Below are 21274 nucleotides of genomic sequence, written 5' to 3'. Positions count from 1 at the left end.
ATATATATATATATATATATATATATATATGAAAGCTTTATATGCAATTAACTGCACATATTTCTTACAAAAAAATATTTCACAAGACAAAAAGTTACAGCCACTTTGGATGTGCACATAAAAAGACCAAACATCCTTCCTCGCAGATGGAGTCGGCTGAACAGTGATTCATATTGGCGTGCATTCTTGGTAAATATGACAAAAATTACCAAAAATAACGTGCGAATTAAAAGGGTTTTTTTAAGCATTTGAGGGTGTTTTTTTTAATAAAAAAAAATTTGTTTTAGTATTTGCACGAAAATGAAAGCAAAAGTTAAAAAAAAAGCATTACCCCAATCTTGATCGCCATAGGTGAAGTGAGCTTTGCATTAATGTTGGCAAAAAGGGATTTAAAAACTATTTGTTTTAAACATACGCTTTTCTTTACAACTTATGATCCAGCATAAACGTATTTACTTTGGGCAATGAAATCATTTAACAGACGTGAAACGTGCGAGCAGTGGCCGGAGCCCAGTTATCTGCTCTTCAAAGGCTCCCACTGTCCCCTAGCTCCTCCCTCTCTGTACCGTGTGACAACAACAACTCATCCACAGAGCGGAGCTGCACTTTTCAGCTCATTTTCCTCCTGTCATTCCTCCTCCTATCTTTGATCATTGTCCCGCCGCTCGCCCCCCTCCCCAAAAGAAAAAACCCTCACTCAGCACGCCTTTTTTTCGGTAGCTCTTTTTACTTTCCAACTTATCTGAGGAGCTAAACTCTCGTGGATTCTTTCATTTAGGGGTATCTCGGCAGGCTGGGTTTTCTACTTTGAACTTCGGCTACTCTCTTCCCCTCTTGTAGGTGACCATGGCCGTACCGGCTGCTCTGATCCCACCAAACCCTCTGGTCCCACCGCCTCCAATCTCGACTCCTTCCGCGACGACGTCCCCGCCGTCGACAACTTCATCACCATCTCCATCCCTGGCCCCCCCATCGGGACCCGGACAGAACCTGTTCAGATCAGAGCTCCTCGCAACCAGCAGCCCGGGCATCCCGACCCCAACCGCGGCTCTCCCCCCGAGCAAACCCGTGTACTCGACCCCGTCGCCTGTTGAAAACATACCGCAAAACAACGAGTGCAAGATGGTCGAGTTGCGCGGTGCCAAAGTCGCCTCTTTCACCGTGGACGGCTGCGAGCTCATCTGCCTTCCTCAGGCTTTCGACCTGTTCCTGAAGCACCTGGTCGGCGGACTGCATACGGTCTACACCAAGCTGAAGCGGCTCGAGATCACGCCGGTGGTGTGCAATGTGGAGCAGGTCCGCATCCTCAGAGGGCTCGGCGCCATCCAGCCCGGCGTGAACCGCTGTAAACTCATCTCCAGAAAAGATTTCGAGACCCTGTACAACGACTGCACCAATGCGAGGTTAGTGGCGAGCTCTGTTGTGGATTTTCCTTTTTCTTTTTGGGGGGTTTAAATGTCCGCACACACGGCCGTGCGTAAAGGCGCAGGAGGTAGTAAGGGGGAGACATTTTGCCTTTGCAAAACAAGCGGTCAGAGTCGTACGATTGTCTTAGCCGAATTTAATAATTGATTCCTACAAGGAGTGTGTGAAAATGCGCGCGTGTGTGTGTCAAACTCCATCCCAAACACCGAGGCTGGTGTGTTTGGGCAGGAAGAGACCGGCGCACTTCACCAGTGGTAAAGAGAGAGGGGAAAAGTTAAGTGAAAGTTTTTTAACACGTGCAAGGCAAAGCTGTGCCGTGATGGATAGCCTGTCTCCCTCTGAACAAATGAATCGATAATGTAGGCTACACCCTGGTTGAGTTTCACAGTGCTGTTGAATAAACTTTCGCTATACAGCTGCCACCACAAAGATACAACTACAAATAAGAGCCTTTTCTTTTTTTTTAAAACTCCAATTTCTGTTTAATTTTAGACAGCTTTTAGCTCAATTTTATTTTTTTAATGACTGAAATAAAACTAGGCTATGCCTCATTATTTGTCCTTGCCACAGGGGGTAGCATGATTTCAATTAGAACTTGAGTTTTCAGACAGTAAACAAGAAGGAACCAGAGTATTAAAAAAAAAAATAAAAGGGCCAGCTTTTTTCTTGTATGATTTTTTTTCACCCCCCTTTAGTATTGATGACATTTCTCAGGGAGGTTACAGTGCACTAATGGAGGAGCTTTCTTTTCTTTTTGCACACTGTAAGTGCTAAGGATAATTCATGAGAGCACTCAGTTATCTGTCTTAATTAAACATACTTGATTTCACTAAATCAAATGAGGCAAAGGACTACGAGTGTTTAAATAAATACATTAAACCATTTTGACCCATTCAGTTATTTTTGGAGTTTTTTAAAAAAATATCTTAAAATCAGTGTGATTTAAAGCGAAGATCAATATTTGATTAAAAGCCTTTAAAAAAATATTATTGTCCTGTTGCTCCTAGCTTTGATGTATCGCTCAGTCTCACAGGATGGTTCAGCCTGGTCAAATTTACCATCTTACCTGTCAGTATGATTGATTCCATATTGATCTCCTGGCTCTAGAAATGAGCTGGAAATGCAAATATGATGGAAAGGCTCACATCAGTTGGGGAGGGGAGGAGGGGTAGCAATAAACACTTTTGAGTCTCAGTTTTTAAAGCATGCATCCTCTTTTTTTCCCCTATTTTTTGTCCCCTCCAGAAAAAACCCCAACCGTGTGAGGTCGAACTTAATTCAGAGTTTCGGATGCAGCGTGCAAATATTCACACAGACGCGTACACACAAGTTGCTGCGCAAGCACGTTTTTTCTTCTTCTTCTTCTTCTTTATTGCCAGTTTGTGTCATTAAGAAATCCACGAGTGTTAACATTTAGTATATTTGAAGCCTCAAAGTGTTGCTGTAACTAAAAAGGTACATGTGGGCAAAAAAACAGCAGAAAAACAAACAAACGAAAGAAAAAAAAATAAATCAAATAGCACGCACCGCACAGGGAGGAAGTCTAAGAGTGATGTTATTACAGTGACGAGGCTGCTTGTCGTGCACTTCAGATGTTTAAATTTATGTTACAGCATTGTGTTGCAGTCTATGCTATCAGTAAACACCCCCCTTTTATTCTCCCGTATAAATATGCTGCAGTCTTATGTTTCCATCCCACTTGCAGTCGTCTCAAAAATCTCACCTGTGCACTTTGGCGCTTAAGCTTCATTTACATAAAGCATCAAGAGAGCAGAGCCCCCCCCCCAAAACACACACACACACACACACACACACACACACTCCAGACACGCACACACACTCCGCAGAGAGAAGCATACAGTGCGGTGATCCTCCTCTCAAGCCTGGCGTGGGGCTTCAGGTGACAAAGTACGTGGTTGAACTCTCCGGGTTGTCAATGGGGGGATGGCCAGCGATGGGGTTAAAGGATAATGCAGTGCCTCGCGTCGCTTTAATGACGCTAAAGTGCTGGGCTATTACAGGCACATGGACAGGACTGTAATTGTCTCTGAAAGCAGCCAGGTTCTCCCTGTGCTGGGCTGAAATCAATCACTCAGACCCGGCCTGCCTGCCTGCCTGCCCCATTTGGAGAATTACATCATGGAAGAGCGAGGCATCCGCTGGATAAAAGGCTTCTGTTACTTAGAAAGAGTTTGATTTTATTTGCGGGGATGTGTGCTTTGCTCTCCTTGTCGTTGAATAGCTAGTGACAAAATGATCGGCCCGAGTCACGGGGACGCGGGTTGCCCCGTAGGTGAGAACAGGTCCCCTCTCCGAAGTATTTGCTCTCGTTTTATTTCTTTATTTGCTGTTTGTGCTCTCTCCAGATAAAAAGACGAGTTCACCGGTTAACCCGCTCAGGTTACACAACAACAGCCCGCTGCCCGAGATAGTTTAGCTTTTCATCTCTCCCCATTACCACGATGTCACTACTCTTTTTATACAGTGGCAGAGTGATAACAATGAAGTGAATAATACTCCTATACAATGGGCCCTACTTTTTCACATGCTGTTTTTCCCCCCTCCCACAGTCTATTGTGCTAAAACAACACTCGTCTCATTTTGTACACAGTGTGAATGTGAATAGCATCACAGAGCACCACTGCATCCCGCTGTTTTAGTTTTGATGTGGACACAAACAAGCTCCAACCAAATTGTTCCCCACCATGCTTACTTTAGCACAACTCAAAAAAAAATAAAAATAAAATAAAAGCAGAGCTGTTCACAAAGGCCGTGTTGGATTTCCCCCCCCCCCTTTTCCTGTGTTTTATAAAAAGATTTAAATAATTAGAATTCATTTTCATTTAAAGTTCTTAGTTTTACAGTGAGTGTTTAAACTGTGTCTGCTTACCCTGTAGTGATTATTGCTCATCTTTAAAGACACTCGGCATATAGCGATTCTCGGCCCCTTCATTTTCTTAAGGACTCTCGTGCCAGATTAGCCATGTTCGCTCTTGCGCTCTTGCTCCCATACTGATGCAGGTTCTGCCATCTCATTCCCCCCCCACACACACACCCCCACCTCCTAACCCACCCCAACATTATGACTCTGGCCTCTCCAGGAGCCCTCTGTTTCAGCTACTTGTTTTCCTTTTCATTTTCCCCGCGGTGGGATGAAAAAGGTTCTTATTGCTGTGTGACACTTGAACTCTCTGAAAGGTTATTATAACACGGAGGGTGGGGCGGGAGCGGGACTTTGGGGGGGGGGGGGGGGGGTGTTGATATCGCATATCTCTCATTGGTGTGCTTTGTGGAGGCAAGGCTATCCGATGCTGGGGCGCAAGAAATACAGCAGTTAATTGACAATCATTGTCTACCTCTGAAGGTTAACCACACGCCCCAGACGATGTCCCACCGCTGGGAATGCGATGGCTTTTTCACTTACATGCTCCCCTTAAATAGATTTTTACCTGCCTTGTTTCAGTCGAGCAGATCCTCCTCCGAAGTGTCGCGAGTGACAGGTCACGGCGAAAGCCCCTTTTTCCTTTAACAAATGCGTCTAATTGATACTGATATGACAGCGAGTGCTACGAGAGCTATCACCTCTCTTGTTCCTATTTCAAGAGTGTTTATGCCTAAACACACATATTTGCAAATGACGGTAATTGTTTTGTTTAGCGCTCAGTGTGAGCTGCCACTGAGGGTGCCAGCTTGTCTCTCTCCCGCCTCTCTTCTGCTGAGCTCTCTTATAATATATTTGTTTTCTACAAGGCACGGATGTGTTTACAGGTACTCAGGGGAGATTTCTGGATTCCATTCAAATCATTCCCAGTCAGAGTGGGTGCCGAGATACCCGTCACCCAGCAACCACATCCAAGAGGGAGCCTGGGCGATAATAACTTCAAAAACAGAGTGACAGATGCCTGATTAGAGAGAGAGAGTGAGAGAAAGAGAGGGAGAGGAAGAGAAAGAGAGAGAGATAGAGAGAGATAATGGTATACAAAGCTGTTTAAAATACAAATCTATTGAACTGCTTTCTTGAAAGCCAAATTGGCCCTCATATTGTGCTTTGCTACTTTATTGAAGTAAAAAAAAAAAAAAGAAGAAGAAGCATTTAAGGTTCTTTCTCGTTCTTTCTCTGCTTTTTTTTTTTGCATTTTAATCCTTCAGTGGGGCTCTGCTAAATTTGATTAGGTACAGTACATGTGCTCAAGTCAACTGTGCAGTTGGCAGATGGTGGCAAGGTGTTTTGTTTTTTTTCTTTTCCCGCAAAACAAATAGTCTCCTTGAAAATCAGAATTGCTTTATTGACTTGACATTCACTCAGTTGGAACAAGAGCAAATTAAAACATTTTTTTTTTTGTTTTTTTGGGGAGAAGGGGGTCCACGGAGAAGCTCAGTTAACAAAAAAGTTACATTACATCAAGTCTTCACTGCTTTCTGGGATCGTATTTCTATAGCTTTAAATGAAGTGGGAGGCAAGATTGTTGAAACCACAGATTTCACTTGTTAGAGAGGCTTTGTTTGACACTGTCTAATGTCATTTGTGGATTTAGAGGCTATTTGCATGGCAAAGAGGCCTGTATTGTTAATTTGCCTGTTGGACGCATTAGTTGTCCATGCTCCTGCCTTATTTGCATGCCTTTACTGGAACAGCAACAGCAGTTTGAATTACCAATTAATTCCTTTGCGAAACGAAGTGGCTTAAAATCTCAACGCCGACGTCCGTCAGGTCTTTCTGCATTGATCAGCGCGTGAAAATGATTTATTTGCTACGTTCCTCAACCATAGACATGCATTAGCTTAGATTTTTTTTTCCCCCTAGACTTAAGCTGTTTAAAACCTCTCCATCTATCCACGAGTAATCTTGCACATTAAGCTCGGTTTGATTTTTTCCTGATGATTTCTTTCACCTGTGAGTGATTGTCTAACACGCCAGCAATAGATTTTGGGTCATGCTCATTTCCATTCTCCTCCGTCCTCGGTCACAGCTCCCCAGCTCGTCTTTACTTACGAGCTCTTTCGCATTACAGCGCATTTAGGGAGCACAGCGGAAGTCACAGACGCTCGTACCAGGATGTTAAATGCTACTGACAGAAGTTAGAGGGAGCAGATGAGATTTCCTGATTGGAGGAGGAATGCAGGGCCGTGCCTGGCTCTGTCTAATATGGTCACATAGAGAAATTGATTTTCCTCAGAAATTAATTAATTTTTCATATAGCCCAAAGCTGGAGTTTAAAAAAGAGTGCACACTTGCTGGTTTCCTATTTTCCCTCTTTCTTAAAGAATTATTGCCTAATCATATTAATACTTTTGCCCCAAGGATGAAAAGATAATTGTACAAATGCATTTGGAAATATGTATCACTGAGTATTTATGATTAAATTATGCAAATAACTCCGCTCTCATCCTTCGTGGGCCCAGATTGTCTAATTAGGATTGATATGGCGAATAGATGTTGGGGAATCTGAATACAAGCATGTCCAAAGAGCAGAAAATTGAAAATGACAAGGCTGGAATCCTTAAAAAGTCTGTTGGTTTTTTTTTCTTCTTCCCCCCTCCTCTCTGTCTAATTCAGCGTAGCTGTATCAGGAGTTAATTTTCCCCGGCTTCATTTCTCGTCTGAGCTGACAGGAAAAGGAATCCATCAGGGAAGCAATCTCAGATGGGATTCCACAAATTTCCTCTCCTTGTTTTTTTCTCCCCCTCTTCATTTTCGTGGAGGCTATCGGGGATGAATCTTCTCCTGAGTAAACATGCAGATGTTATTCCTCCAGTGTCAATGTTTTTGGAGCTCTTTTGCTCAATGCAGTACTCCTCCTTAATAATTGGAGGATATTAAGAGAAGAAAGTCCTCCAACAAAAAGCCCTTTGTATTTTTTTTTTTTTTTTGGAATTTCAAGTAATGCTCATCATATTATACAGCAGTTTTTTTCATTACAGTGGGAGTAAGGGCTAAGAATCTGCACAAGCCGTCTTTTGTCCGGCATAGAGCAATTTAAATTAAATTTTCTTTTTTTCGTCTCTTTTGTTTTTTCACGTTTGATCTAGAATTGTGAGGAGCTGGTCAACTAATCATAAATGAATTTCATAACAAAGTTAAATTTCTCAAATTCATGTCTAAATATGTTCAACATCTCTTTAAAAAAATAGGCACACAAAAGAATTGTGCCTCTAAAAAAAAAATCCTAGCAGGAATGCTTAACCGCAGACAGACAGCCACTCTGCAATGACTCTGCTATGAGCCAACAGTTACATGTAATTTAACAACAGCCGTGTTCCTTGCTGGGCTCAGCGGTACATCACAGAGAAGAAACCGGGGAGGAAATGACATCGCTTTCCACTCTTTTTCTTCTTCTGTTGTTAGCTTCAGATGAACAGCAAAGCACAGGAACGGCTCCAGTGCCTCCAACAGTATCTATTAAAGGGCTGATTGTTATCTAATCTTTACCTGGCGCTAGCTGGAAAAGCCCTGAAGCTAATGACACTTGAGACTAGCAGCACATTCTACGGTGGTTCAAAGCATCTGCTCAGTCAATACCTTGCGATTAAAAAAAAAACAAAAAAAAAAAAACATCCCCACAGCTATTTGTGTGAATTTGAATTCACTTAGACACCAGAAACACTTTATGCAGTCAATTTGTTGCATTGAATTATAGCGAACAGTGTGCATAAAATAAGCTCCCTGTTGAGCCAGCAGGCTAGATGCTAAGCTTCTCTCATGGCTCTGGTTTTTGGAGTTTCAGAAACTCTTGGGGATCAGAGTCTGCAAAGAGGGAATGAAGAGTTGTGTTATTTTTACATTTTTAAAAACACTTTTGTCTCACTTGCTGCGATTATTTGCGAGACTACCTTAATATATTAATAGGTCATATCTAGACGAGACATCTAACAACAGAGATTGATGTGAGGCGCTGCTCGACAGATTGCTCCAGATCTGTCTTTCAAAAGATGAGAGAGAAAGAAGAAAAAAATCACCATAAGCTCGCTAATAAATCTGCCCAATCAAAAAGTGGTTGTTTTTTTTCTATTTACTTAGGGTACCTCTATTCTCAGTTTCAGTTCTCGCCAGTTCAAAGTGAACCGTGCACAGCTCAGTGTGCTGTGAAACAATGAGGTCTGCAACTCTGGCTTTTATCCACAGAGAGAGCCACACCCAGAGCTGCTTCCTGACGCACACCTGTAGAGGTTATGAACGGGGGTATCAATATCTCCAGGTCAACACATTTTCATCTAACACTGACATCTCTCTCTGCCTCTGTGTCTCTCCCCTGTAAGCCTAGTGAGAATATCGGTGGGAGTCTTTATTGGTTGCGGCGCTTGGGTTTCTCTCCTCGCAGACTCAAATGTCACCGTCTCCCTGATGTTTCTTTAAAATCGCCTGTGCCACCACTTGCTGTGGCGCCTGGCTATTATTACCCGCCTCTTAAAGAGTGACAGTCGGGTCCTAAGAGACGTGACACAAACCTCTGTGGATGGAGCTGTAGTGCTGCGTCAAGCCAATGCTCCCGGCCAATCAGATAGCAGGAAACAGAACCACTGTACACCTGGTAATGCTTGTGAGTTTAGTTTAATACTTCATAATAAAAGATTTTTAAAAAAAAGCAAGTTGTTCATCGTTATTGGAAACAAATACAGCTTGCACGTGATTGTGATAACTTCCACCGTCTGAAGCTGTCAAACTCTGCCCGTACGTGTGCTAATCCCTTGAAAGTGATGCGCTGCAACAGTCGCTTGTGTACGTTGCGAGTAATTCCACAGTAGTGCAGAAAATACAGTGAGACACGTTCTCTATGGAAACAAACATGGTTATGATAATAAAGCGGCCCTTGGCTGAAATGGTCTGTCCACATATATTAACCCTGTGTGTCTTTCACATTAGGAGCGTGTGAGCGTGTTCGCCTGCGCGCGAGTGCGTGCTGGGCGCTCCGTTAGAGAGTGTATGTGTATGCGTGTGTGTGTGTGAGAGAGAAGGAGAGTTAGAGTGTGAACGTGAGAGACAGAGGGAGAGAGAGAGAGAGACACCCTCGCACAACTTCACATATGAATGGTCTTGTGTGAAAAGGAGGATGAATTGAGTCAAGCTGACATAGCATGCCAATAAGCTTTGTCTCATTTCCAATGCTGTATTCATTTGTGCCACAGAGAGATTTATTGCATGATTGACAATTATGAGAGGGTGACCTAGTTCTTTGTGACGGAACAAAAATGGTTTTCATCAGTTGCCTTTGCTGTCTTTTGCATTGTGTGTGTGTGTGTGTGTGTGTGTGTGTGTGTGTGTGTGTATGCGATGCTTCTTGGTAAAGAATAGGGATAGCCTCCGTGCACTCAGATACTTTCTCCACCCCCCACCCCCCCCAACTATTGAAACTCATGCATTTTTCTAGTAATGGCTTCATATATTTTGCATAGAATCACATCATCCACTATGTCTGTCCCACAGCAGAAAAAAAATGAATTTCCTACCCCATTAAGCAATGTGAGCTGTCCAAATGGATCACGTTAAAGTGACATTTTTACGAATGCTCTTCAATCTCTAACTTTTTTGGGGTGAAAATGAAAAAAGAAAAGGAAGTAAAATTGTTGTAGCTGTGCTTCAACCTCCCTGGGCTGTGTTGTTTTTTTGTTACTTGATCACCCAAATCACAAATATACTCGTCCTCTTTTTTTCTTTTTTACTGTTGCGACTGTCAGTAAAAGGCCTTTATTTGTGCCACACGTTTACCCATTCCTTCCCTCCTTTATGGTTGATTCTACCTGTCTATTAGTTGTGTGTTTGTCTGTGTGTGTAGCTGCGTGCGAGTGTGTGTGTGCCCAGTCAAGCTTAGATTACTACGACTGTGAGGAGGAAGTCTCTGCTCCTCCTGGGACTCCTGCTTGACTGGCCCCACAAATGATACAAGCCAGGGTTTAGTTGGGAGTTAATATCCTGCAAAATTGTCCTGCACAGCCTCGGCAGAATGTGGATGATTAAATGACACAAGCATATCAAAAACATTTTTCTCAGACTAGTGGCTGTTAAGTGTCGCGCCGGTGCGGCCCGTCTCCCAAGGTTACCATTAAAAAGAAAGGAATATTCAGAGGGAAGTGGATGTCATTGAGCTTGTGCGTGTGTGTTTGCGCGTGTGCACCGAGCGGTTGCGTGCATCCTTTAGATGTTTCGTGTAATGCCCTGTTTGAGTGGTAATAATATCTCAATAGGATTTCAGGGTCTCATTGAGAGGTTTGGTAGAAGGTTGAGAGGACATATGCTAATTGTGCCTGAGAAGACTCGTCGCTCTCAGAAACATATCCCACTAGAGTTTTCCTTGTACACTGCACGCCAGACTTCCCCTAGTGACAAAAAAAAAGAGGCTTGAGGCTCCAAAGCGATCCATTTTATCCTTTCTTTTTCAAAGGATGCAATGCTTTGTTTTAACCTCCGCAGGAAAGGAGATGAAAGGCAGCGTAATAAATCCGAAAGGTCTTTCTGTAGTTATCAAATGGCCTTTCACTCCTGACCTTTAAGATGCCACAGTAGGAACTGGAGACAATGCTAGAAATACAGATCGGATTTCAAAGATCAAACACCTCTTTGTATAGTTTTACTTGCGCGGAGAAGAAAGAACAACCTTTCGCAGCACATCATTTGAACTTGGGGAGGGGGGTGAAAAAAATAAAAACAAGAAAATATTTGGGGAAAAGAATGAACAGCCTTGTCAGCACCTGCACAGATCAAACACTTAAGAAGTTTAAGTAGCGCAGCGCTGAATTGAGTTTTGAGGCATTTCTTTACTTTTTTCTTTCTTTATCAGATGCATTTTGTCACAGAAATGGGCTTTGGATGACGAGATTTAGAATCACTCGAGGCTAATCTCTTGAGTGGGTCCGGATCTGTGAGTGTATAAACACGTATTTACAATACTCTTTGACGTGTAATGCTTTTTCCACAGCATAGCCATTTATTTTTCCTAGCAATAAACATTAATGACTAATATTATCTGAACCGATGCCTTCCTACAACAATTGTAGAGGCCAAATCAAAAGGCAAGCTTTTAATGCATATTTTTTCCAGAGTTGTACTTACTGAACTCGAAACTTTAAGCGCATACGCAATAATATAATCATCTGCCATTATCACGGACGCGCTACGGCGTTGTGGACATGTGATGCTGGAGGTTTGGGATCAGGTTATTTGAAATGACAAGCTGCTGCACTGCAGTGACAAGCCAACAATATCCACCAGCCCATTTTTTTTAAAATAACAACTATAGATGGGCTGACTACAGAGACTGCTAATCATGCTCTTAGATGTACGGCGTTATCAGGATTCGTGATGGCACCCAGCATTCCTGTCATTCTCGACATTCTGCGTAGGGGCACTCACAGTCTGAGCGCAGAGTGTCAGTGCCTGCGGACCCCAGAGGGCTCTGTGTGAGCGTCCCAGCCGAGACCCCGCTGGGCCGGGCCTGTTGACAGTTCTTTGGCACTGTTGTCTCAGCAGGAAGACATCAGTTGGAGCAACAGAGAGGCTGTGGATGAAGGCTGTCTGGTCAGCAGAGAGAATGGAGTTGGAGAAGATTAGGCTTCACCCACGGGTCATTGTGTTCCCATAGCAGGCCCGAGCCCGACGGCCCCGGTATTGTTAAAGGGAAAGGTCAGGTCCAACGACCAGGCTAAGCCTATTAAGCAACCCGCTCGCCTTCTTCCTGGAAACCTGACTGTGCTTTCTCTTAACTACTGAGCAGGGGGAAAAAATCAGCTTTGAACAGCTGAGGTCGGCCATATCCTGATGTGAACTGGAGACCGCTGCTAATTGAAAAGAATATTACGGTACACTGTTATGGAGACATTGCAATCAGGCTTCTAACACCAGGCAGCAATTTCATACTGGATGTTTCATTTTCTTTTTTTCAAAGTGCCACTAATTGTCTCACAGAGTCCTCCAGTTGGTATGCTGCGAGGCACACGTGTTAGTCGGCTGGAGGTTTGCTGACAGATCCTACCAGTGTCGAACAAATCCTCACATTTATATCCTCTCAGTACTAAATGCTTATGTACCGCATTCATAAGGTCGTCTGAGCCCTAACACACTCCCATAAGTCTCCTTTAGCTGTAGTGATGGCTGGTGTCAGGGATGTCTGCTGAATGAAAGGAAACACGGGCAGATAGCGTTTGATCCGTGATGGAGATGAGTCCACATAGGAGAAGAGCTGGTGATTAATAATGGTGCATCTGGGTAAAAAGGATGTCATCCCCTGGACGTCTAATGAAAGCTCTTGAACATATCTGGGAGAGGCGATATGTTGACAGTGGATGATGCAAATGAGGCTAAATGTGAGAGGAAACCTGAAATGAATCACCCCGCCATCTCGGTGTCGTTTGTGTGTGCGTGCACGCGCCCCGACTAGCAGCCAGCCGTTTACGTCGTACAAAGCTCGGTTTGACACTCTCCCTCCTTTGTCTCAAACTGCTAACTGTATTTAATTTCACATCTTATCGGGCCGGGCTTTGTCTGTCTGTGAGTCTCTGCACAGTGGAGGCGACCCCCAGAGATAAACTCTGTCAGGCTCTGGGGTGATTTATTAAATTCTGATTTCTGTGAAGGACTTTAATGTCGAGGGGGTGGGAAGAGCGAGGAGGGTGGTGGATGGGGGTGGGTGAGTGGGAGTGGGGGAGAAAATATGTCGCAGGTGTCTCTGCCAGCTCCGGGCACTGTTCTCTCTCCATTACCAGCATTGTTAGGTATAGAGGGGCCGGAGAAAAGAGAGAAGTAGGAATCTATGCTGAATTTCCTGTCTTTGTTGTGGCACTGGGCTTGTTTTTCCCCTCTGTTCCAGGCCTGAACAGCAGTATCAAATCTTACATGTTTGGACTGGAGATGGCAAACACCGTGTGGAACGTGGGTCAGATTCTCCGAGGGCTCGACCCAGCTCCGTTTAACAGTTAGAGTTACACACTGATCTTCCCTTGGACACTTCAAATGGGGCTCTCACCAGCTATACAAATCTATTAGGGTAAATCCTCTGCCCCCGTCGGTCTCCTTATCTCCTCATATATTCGAATAAAGCCCGATGTCAAGACTTGTGCCACATTTTTTTGACGAGTTCAGCAGATTTTATGGACAGCTCTCACGGCCTATCTGGACCCAGAGCTTGGAAATTATAATATTTTCTTCTTAAGCACACTTCACAGGTCAAATGTGACTGTGCTCATGCTCAATGTGTTAATTTTAATATCATTTTATTCATCTCGAATGCATCAGCTCCTCCCTCTTGAAGCCTATTTTACATTTCTCTTTCATATCACCTTAATCTAAATTGATGCGTTATCATACATGGATCTCAGAGGAGGGGATCAAATAATGGCTGTCAGTGGGGCATGGTGAACTGTTTTTGAACATAATTTGGTTCTCTACATTATGGAACATGCTTTCAAGCGAAGTCACAAAGGTGCTTTTCACATGACCCTTCCTTTGTGAGAATTGTTTTTAAACAGAGCTCTAAAAGTGATGTGTTTCTTCCTCTGATATCTCTGAAGCAGTCTGATCAAAAGGTAATATCGGTGAGGGTGCTGCTGGTTCTCGTCGTCGTCTTCTTTCTTTTTTTTGTCTGCGTGACACCTCGGTTCTCAAAAGTGATGGCTGCATGGTAAAGAGTTGTGGATTCTATATATTTATTTATTGCTCGTATTGAAGAAGTTAATAGAAGAATGTGGGCTGTGATGCGTGAAGGGCTGCATGGGACAGGACTTCTCGTCTTAGATGCAGAACTATAGAAAGCCCGGCTGAACACATATATCAAGCCGCACAGACGTGCGGATGCACAACTACCCACACATACCAGCGCTTTATATCAAATAGTTTACCCCCTCTCTTTCTTTCTCTTCCCATTTTTCTTTTCAAACCGGGACATCTCCCATTCTCAGGGTAGCTATTAAATCAAAACTAGAAGATGAGTTTGCAAAAGCCAGAAACTCAATTCTCAGTTCTACTTGTGCTTCTGCAAAACTAAACCATCAGACCACAGCAGCCCCTTCCTTCTTGAAAAAAACCCCATCTTTGTAAGATGAGTTTAAATACACTTTTTCCTCTCACAGAAGCAGAGTTTGTTTGACCTAGTGTGCAAACCCTGGTTAGCAGGTTTGATTGAGCGGTGCCGGGGATCTTAGGGCCGACTCCTCTGATACCTACATCTCCCTGTCTCCATTGTTCTCTGCGAGTCAGCATCTTTTGTCTTTGCCACTGATTTGTCTTTTGATCTGTGCGAGTGATTTATCTGCATGGAATCGTTTTTCTCTCTGTTCCCCCTCAGGAAATTTGGAATGAGGCTGGCCTAACCTTGCCAGGGCCAAACAAAGCCCGAGAGCTGATCTCATGTATTTTGATGCTGTTTGTGAAAACGACACACACACACACACACACACACACACACACACACACACACACACACACACACACACATGCAGACACACACACACACACATGCAGACACACACACACACACATGCAGACACAGTGCTCAGACTTTGAGAGGGGTGAAAAAAAAAGAGGGAAGAGTGAAAAAAAACCCGCCCCAATGGTGTCCGTTGTTTTGTGTTATTCTCCAACAGATGTAAGTACCTTCAGCACAATTTCCATTTGGAAGTGACATGTTTTTCAAACTCGAAATGATTAAATGGTAGTAAGTGGATTTAAGTGGACACTTCTCATGCAGGCTACTAGACAGCTTTTATACAGAGACCCTCTGGGAGCGCAAACTCCTGCTCGCTGAGGCTGAGATCACCAGGTAGGGCTAAAAAAACGAGCCCCCACTTCAGCCACCCGATGTCTTCCAACTGCAACAGTTTTCCCCTCTGTTTGCCTGGTTAAGAAACGCCAGAGGTTGAGGTGGGGTTTGGGGGTGTGTGTTTGTGTGTGTGTGTGTGTGGGGGGGGGGGGGGGGGGGGATTGGAGTTGACAATCCTGAGGGGGTTTGAGCTGTTTTCCTTGTGTGCTTCTTTTTTCTTTTTTTTTTCCACCCGCCCTCATGTGCAGCTGTTATAGCCTTCTCCCTCCTCCTACCAGCTGCCAGTGAGAGAGAAAGAGAGAGAGAGCGAAAGAGAGACCAGGAGAAAGACAGGGAGAGAGAGTGAGAGGGTATGGTGGTGGTGGTGGTGGGAGTAAACATAACCACTCAACACCTGCTGCCCGGTGAAGAGAAAAGGTGTGTGCAGAAGAGAAGGGGGGGGGATAGAGATAGGTGGTTAGGGAGAGGCGACATGAGTACAAAAGCAGAGAATGTGTTAATGTGGGAGTGAGGATTGTGAAAAAACAAAGATTAGAGGAGAGGCAGGTGGTGTTGGTGGTGGTGGGGGGTGTATATGCAGGTAGGCTACAGTATCACAGTCTAAACATTTTCTAAGTGCTCCCTTATGCGTGAAATACGGTTATCTTTAGCGGTTATCTTGGAAAGAACGAAAAAGAAAGAGAGAGAAATATATAAATAGATATCTTTGTTCCAGAGGCATTGCTCCAGATGTTTACGTGCTTTGATCAGCACTGTTTGTGTGAGGCCGGCGGTCCGAGCCCCGTTTTCTCCGAGATCTCACAGAGAGGGGAAACTTTTTTTCCTCCGCAGCCCTTAATTGCTTTTCCATCGCCGCCCCGTCACCGGCGTGAACGCTTCCACGTCCGGGACGGTGGTCGGAGAGCACGTAACGGCGTGGAGAGCGCGGGGTTTGTTGCGAGCGTGTTTACACAGTTAATGTTTCGGAGATAGCTTTCTTCTCTGCGACGGTTTACCTGTAAATTTAACAAATACTATCGGGGAGAGGGGGGAGAGGGCATATCGCTCGGGCGCCGGAGATAACGATCAGCGGCAAAAGTTTGTGCATGCAAAGGTATTTGATTTCTGTCCAGAAAATGCAAATACAGTTAAAACAAATGAAATAAGCAATCTGTTTAATCAGCCATTTTTTTTCTCAGTATCAGACAAGTGCACAGTCCCCCCCCCCCCCCAACCTTCCCATCCCTCACACCCCCCTTGCCCCGTTTCTTTTGGGACCGAATTGTCAATTGGCTGACATTATCTAAACAAGAAATATTAAAACTAATTAAAGAAATGTCTCTGCAAAATCTTGATAAGGCTGAGGTTATTTTTTTCCCCCTCTCTCTCTCTCAGTCTGTGACTGCTGCTCTGTGCTCTGTTAGGAGACTTGCCACAGGCTTGTCTGCGCAGAGGAAGTTATGAAACTCCTACTGCCATATCATTTGCACAAGGAAGTTTCAGCCTGTTCCTCTGGCTCTGTTGACTGGAGTCCATAAAACAGCTTTATTAAAAATGACACCATTCCACTCTGTATTTGCTCAGTGGCTGCTCATCTAGATTAGGTCACATGTTGCTGTGTAGTGTGGCCAACAATAGGCAGAGTTTATGACAGATAGCAGCTGTCTGGGCCGACTACGCTGCGATAACATATTGCATACTGTACATCTCTAAATCTGCTGGCCTCTCGTCGAGATAATCTGCTTCTGTTTTCAACAGAAAACTGTCTCGACCACAATTCAAAAGCAAGTCAGCACTGTTCCAATTTCCTGTAACCAACTGCACAGTGATAGTAAATCATGAAGCCGAAGTGACACGGCAAATGCTGTACCAACTCGGCAGCGTTTGAGGCTACTTCTGAAGAATTGATGTAACACCCTTACTTTGGATTGCACAAGTTGAATGCTCGAGTTTGCGAGTGAGGAAACACATCGAGGTTTCTCAACCAAAGCATAGTTTCATCTTGATAAAAAGCCCCAAAAATCTGCACGGTCGAGAAAGCCTTAAGTGCCTGCGACATACGTGCCTGCTCGCAGCACACAGTGACGCTTGCGTGCCCGTGGATGTATATCACAACAGCACAGAGGGAACGCAGAAAGGGAGGGGCGGGCATTCGGAATTATGTTATATCTGCCTCCTGTTTAGCTTTTTCCCAGAGCCCCAGGCAACTGGAAGGCATCAAGGACACCTGGGTGCAACTTTATTAAAGTATGAAATGAGAGGTCAGTGACGCGACGGTCCCACACATGACATCCTGCTGCTGGCCCTTTCTTCCCTGCCTCCTCCCCTCAGCCCAGGGCTCTGATGACTCTGCTATGAAAGTCTGTTTCATTAATCCCCCTGAGGGACCCCTCAACTGCTCTTTCTGCCGCTGATACAAATTTAATTCCTGATAGGTCTGTTAGATGGAAGCCACGTCTATCAAGGCTTTTAATTAATGTGGCACTACTCTCTGTGTATCGCAGTGTTTATCTGAAATTCATGACCAGGGCGAGGACGGACGGGATTGTTCAAAGATGGCTTGTTTTCCCTTTTTGGTTGAAATGTGAATTTTAATTAGACACGGTTGTTACTCTAAGGGGTTGTAAAAGGAGGCTCTGTGCTTGTTACAAGGAGGCATGTGTGCGCATTGTGTGCGTGCGTGCGGCTATGTGTGAGTGAGTGTGGTGTAGCTGCGTGCTTTATGTATTCACTTACTGTCGCACCTTTCCAGCATGTTTATTTTTCTTTATTAATGCTCAAGTATTTTGAAGGAAAACAATGTTTTGAATAGGTTCTCAGGAAACTACCTACGAAAGTGCAGTCGACTAAATTCTTTGGGCTTCACTGTAAATCCACAGCCTGACAATGGGCTGGCCTGACAACTGTTTGTATTGGCAGGCTATTTCCAGCCTAATAGCCGTACAGTATCATTGTCAGCCTCTTATCATGGCAGCCGCAGCCCTTTCTGACACGCCGACACCTCAATGGTATGTGCGCGCGTGCACGTGTGCGTTAGTATGTACTTGTTTGTTTACGGACAGTGCATATCTGTTCTCCCCCCCCCCGTCCAAAATGGGTTTGTCTAAGAAAAAGCAGCGAGGCCCGATAAGTTTTTTTAACCCCCCACACCTCCTGCCTCATGCTTAGCAGGCTTGCCCCTCTCTGTGGAAAAACAAAAACAAACAAAAAAAGAGTCCAGCTCTGTCCTCGTTCTCTAAAAGCATGGGCAGAGATGAGGATTTTGATGGGAGATTATCATTTCTGCTCGTCTTATTACCATTTTCTGTTCCTCCCGAGCCTCTTTCGTGTTAAGGCTAATTTGTATGGTGTCCTTAATGGTTGTGTTTGGGTTAGATCCGACTACCACAAAGCCTTTAATTGTGAGGTTTAACATTTTGCAATTAAAATCTCCCCCGTTATTGCTCTGAGGAACGAATGAGCCCTCTTTGATGTGCTTTAATCAGCCGAGATGTATTGTAGTTTAAGAAGCATAAAGATGGCAGATACATTTCTGATTTTAAATTGACACACTCTTCCACCTTTGAAGATGATAGTTGTGTCTTTTTTTCTTCTTCTTCCTTCTTTTTCTTCTTGCTGGCATAAAGCAGAGAAAGCTCAGTCCCTTGAACCCCACTCTCAGATTCTGGGGCACAGATCTTTATCTGCCGTTCTAAAGTGGCCAAACAGGATTAGGAAGAGGAGCGCCTCTGTTTCACCAGGACCAAGGAAGCGTACACGATTCACAATTCACCAGAGCCTGACTAAAGATCTTAGATGCACACTGTGACTGTATCAGCTGTTGTTTTCTCACCTGTTAGAGGAGCTTTCAGGCATTCCCTGCAAGACATGCAGATGCGATCAAAAGAGCACACTCCAGGAGAAAATTTTCCTCTAGATGTTTTCACTTTCTTTCTATTTTTTCTTTTTTTACTGCTAATTTTCTGTTGCACGTTATAGCAAAAGCTGGAGAATGTAGATTATGGTAGCTCTCTCCTGAGGTATCCTTGTTTTGCTGTATTGTTGTTGAACAAAAAAGCTCATTAGGATGGGGGGGCACACAAAAAAAAAAATTCTTATTCGGGAGGGGCGGGTGGTGGTGGGGAAGAGGTGACAGTTGGATGAAGGCTGATTGGGAGCATCTGGAGGCTGTTTTTCAGAGGATGTAGCCCTGAGTGAGCAACCCTGGCATTTAAGTACGACTCGCTCCTAGAAACTAAAAATCTCCCAGCAAGCAAATTAACGGGAGCAGGGATTTGGTAATAATGGAGGTTCTCGGCTTTTGTTTCACCGTGACAGATGGACAGTGTGTGCTCAAATTGAATTCGGCTTTAATTGCATTGTGGCGTTTATAATTTATCTGCTCCACAGATTTTGTTTACAGGTTTATGGGGTCTTGAAATGCATGTTTGCTCTCTTTTTCTCCTCTCTTCCACTTTCCCCCCTCGTCCCGTGTGCGTGTGCGAGCCCGTGCGCGTGTCCCCGCCTGTGTGTACGTGTCGGCCAGATCCTTTTTCATCCTCCACTACAGCGGGATAAAGGACACTGTAATTCTCTGAGAGTGTGGTGTTCATTACCGTAGCAGTTTGCCCTCCAGGGTGAATGTGTTCAATAAGCGAGATTGTCTTTTTTCCAATATACACTTAAACGGTATAAGATTGCAAATGTAAGCTCTGTAGTGGCCGTCTGCTCCAGTGCTCAGTGTTCAGATTATTTGGATCACTTGGATAGGTGAGCATATTATAATTGTTCACACGGACACCGGAACATACATGTTAGCGGGAAAGAGGGTCACACAGGTGCATATATGTGTATATATCTATATATATATATGTTGAAGTGCATCCGTGTCCAGGTGGGATAAGTGGCTGTTTCTGTCCCTTCTATGCAAATACAGAGACACATTTGTAATTTCTCAGAGACACACCAGCGCTGCAGCTACACATAATATATCAAGTCCGACACGCTAACCTAGACGAGCCCTGGACGTGAATATAAAGCCGCTGCTTTGTCTCATTAATTTGTGCAATCTTTTAGCTTTCTTTCTTTCTGTAGACCTCCTGCAGCGTCCTGCAGTGGCGATAAAGATTATATGCTTGTCTCCTGCTCCATCTAGCTCTTCTCTCCTCTCCTTATCCTAGCCTCTGCCACCCTCTAATTGATGCACCCCTGCCAATTTACACTTCAGCCCTGGCTCTGACCCCTATTAACTACCTGGCCTCACTCTCCCAGGAAAAGCACAGTGTTCAGGGAGAATCCTCCTCCCCCAATCAACTCCTCTTAAAGACTGGCGCTAAACACATTTTCATAACCAGCCGGAGAGAGCGCGAGTGAGGGCTCGGTGCTCTCTCGACAACTTTTATCTGGATGAGTGAAAAGGATAAGCCCGAGCTGTGCTGTTTGAAACGGGCTCTCGTCCCCGCGACACAGCATTTTATCACCGCCAAGCCTCACGGCCATTTGACAGAGGTTATTTATTTATTTATTTTTTCCCTCCTGTCCCACTGTCCTAGTAACACCGCACCAGCAACTTGTCACTGTCTTTTTTTCCAGTTGTCCTAGATCGGGAGTATTTTGAGGAATGTCCGCTCTGCTCCCTGTACCTGTCCCAGAAGTCGGCCCGTCTGGCTTGTGGGAAAGACAGAGGAAGTGCTCTGTGCGCTTCAGCAGCAATCCAGCTGCATCTCTCTCCCTCTCTCTCTATCAGCTCAAGCTTATTTATGGCGGACTTTGCCTGGCTTTCCTGTTCCAGGTTTCACTCGACCTGGTGTTATGTCATCGTGAATATCTATCTATCAAGAGTCCAGACTCTGTGCTGATTAAAGGGCCACAGATGATTGTGTGTGTGTGTGTGCTTGTGTGGGTGGGAACGTCTGATTTTTCCATGCTTATATTTAGATAATATGGCCATTTCAAGCAGAGGTATATTTGGAGAGGTGTACGCTGTGATGTGGACACCTATGAGGGGTTAGTCACGTAGTTATGGTTGGGGTTTTTTTTGCTGCAGACATGGTATGTGTACAGGGTAATGAAGTAGGGAATCATTCTGTGTTCTCGATTAACAGTAATCACAAAGCAACTGAAGCGTGAAAAATGAATTTGTTTTT

The 21274-nt window shown here is 44.4% G+C and overlaps 1 protein-coding gene across 3 annotated transcripts in view; it reads left to right on the top strand.

Annotated features, from left to right (window-relative positions):
* Positions 1-586: 586 nt before the first annotated feature.
* The window catches only part of dachd (dachshund d), a 95283-nt gene continuing 74595 nt past the window's right edge, over positions 587-21274 (top strand). For 2 of the 3 annotated variants that reach the window (XM_004567980.4, XM_076874735.1), the window contains exon 1: positions 587-1403. In XM_004567980.4, coding sequence (XP_004568037.1) covers positions 847-1403 — 557 coding nt within the window. In that variant the 5' untranslated portion in view covers positions 587-846. The remainder of the gene's footprint in view (positions 1404-21274) is intronic. The other variant, XM_076874734.1, reaches the window with a different exon arrangement.

Source organism: Maylandia zebra, linkage group LG16 (assembly GCF_041146795.1).
Source record: "Maylandia zebra isolate NMK-2024a linkage group LG16, Mzebra_GT3a, whole genome shotgun sequence".
Taxonomy (NCBI): domain Eukaryota; kingdom Metazoa; phylum Chordata; class Actinopteri; order Cichliformes; family Cichlidae; genus Maylandia; species Maylandia zebra.
The sequence above is the reverse complement of the archived record's forward strand: the minus strand, read 5'-3'. Positions and strand labels throughout refer to the sequence as shown.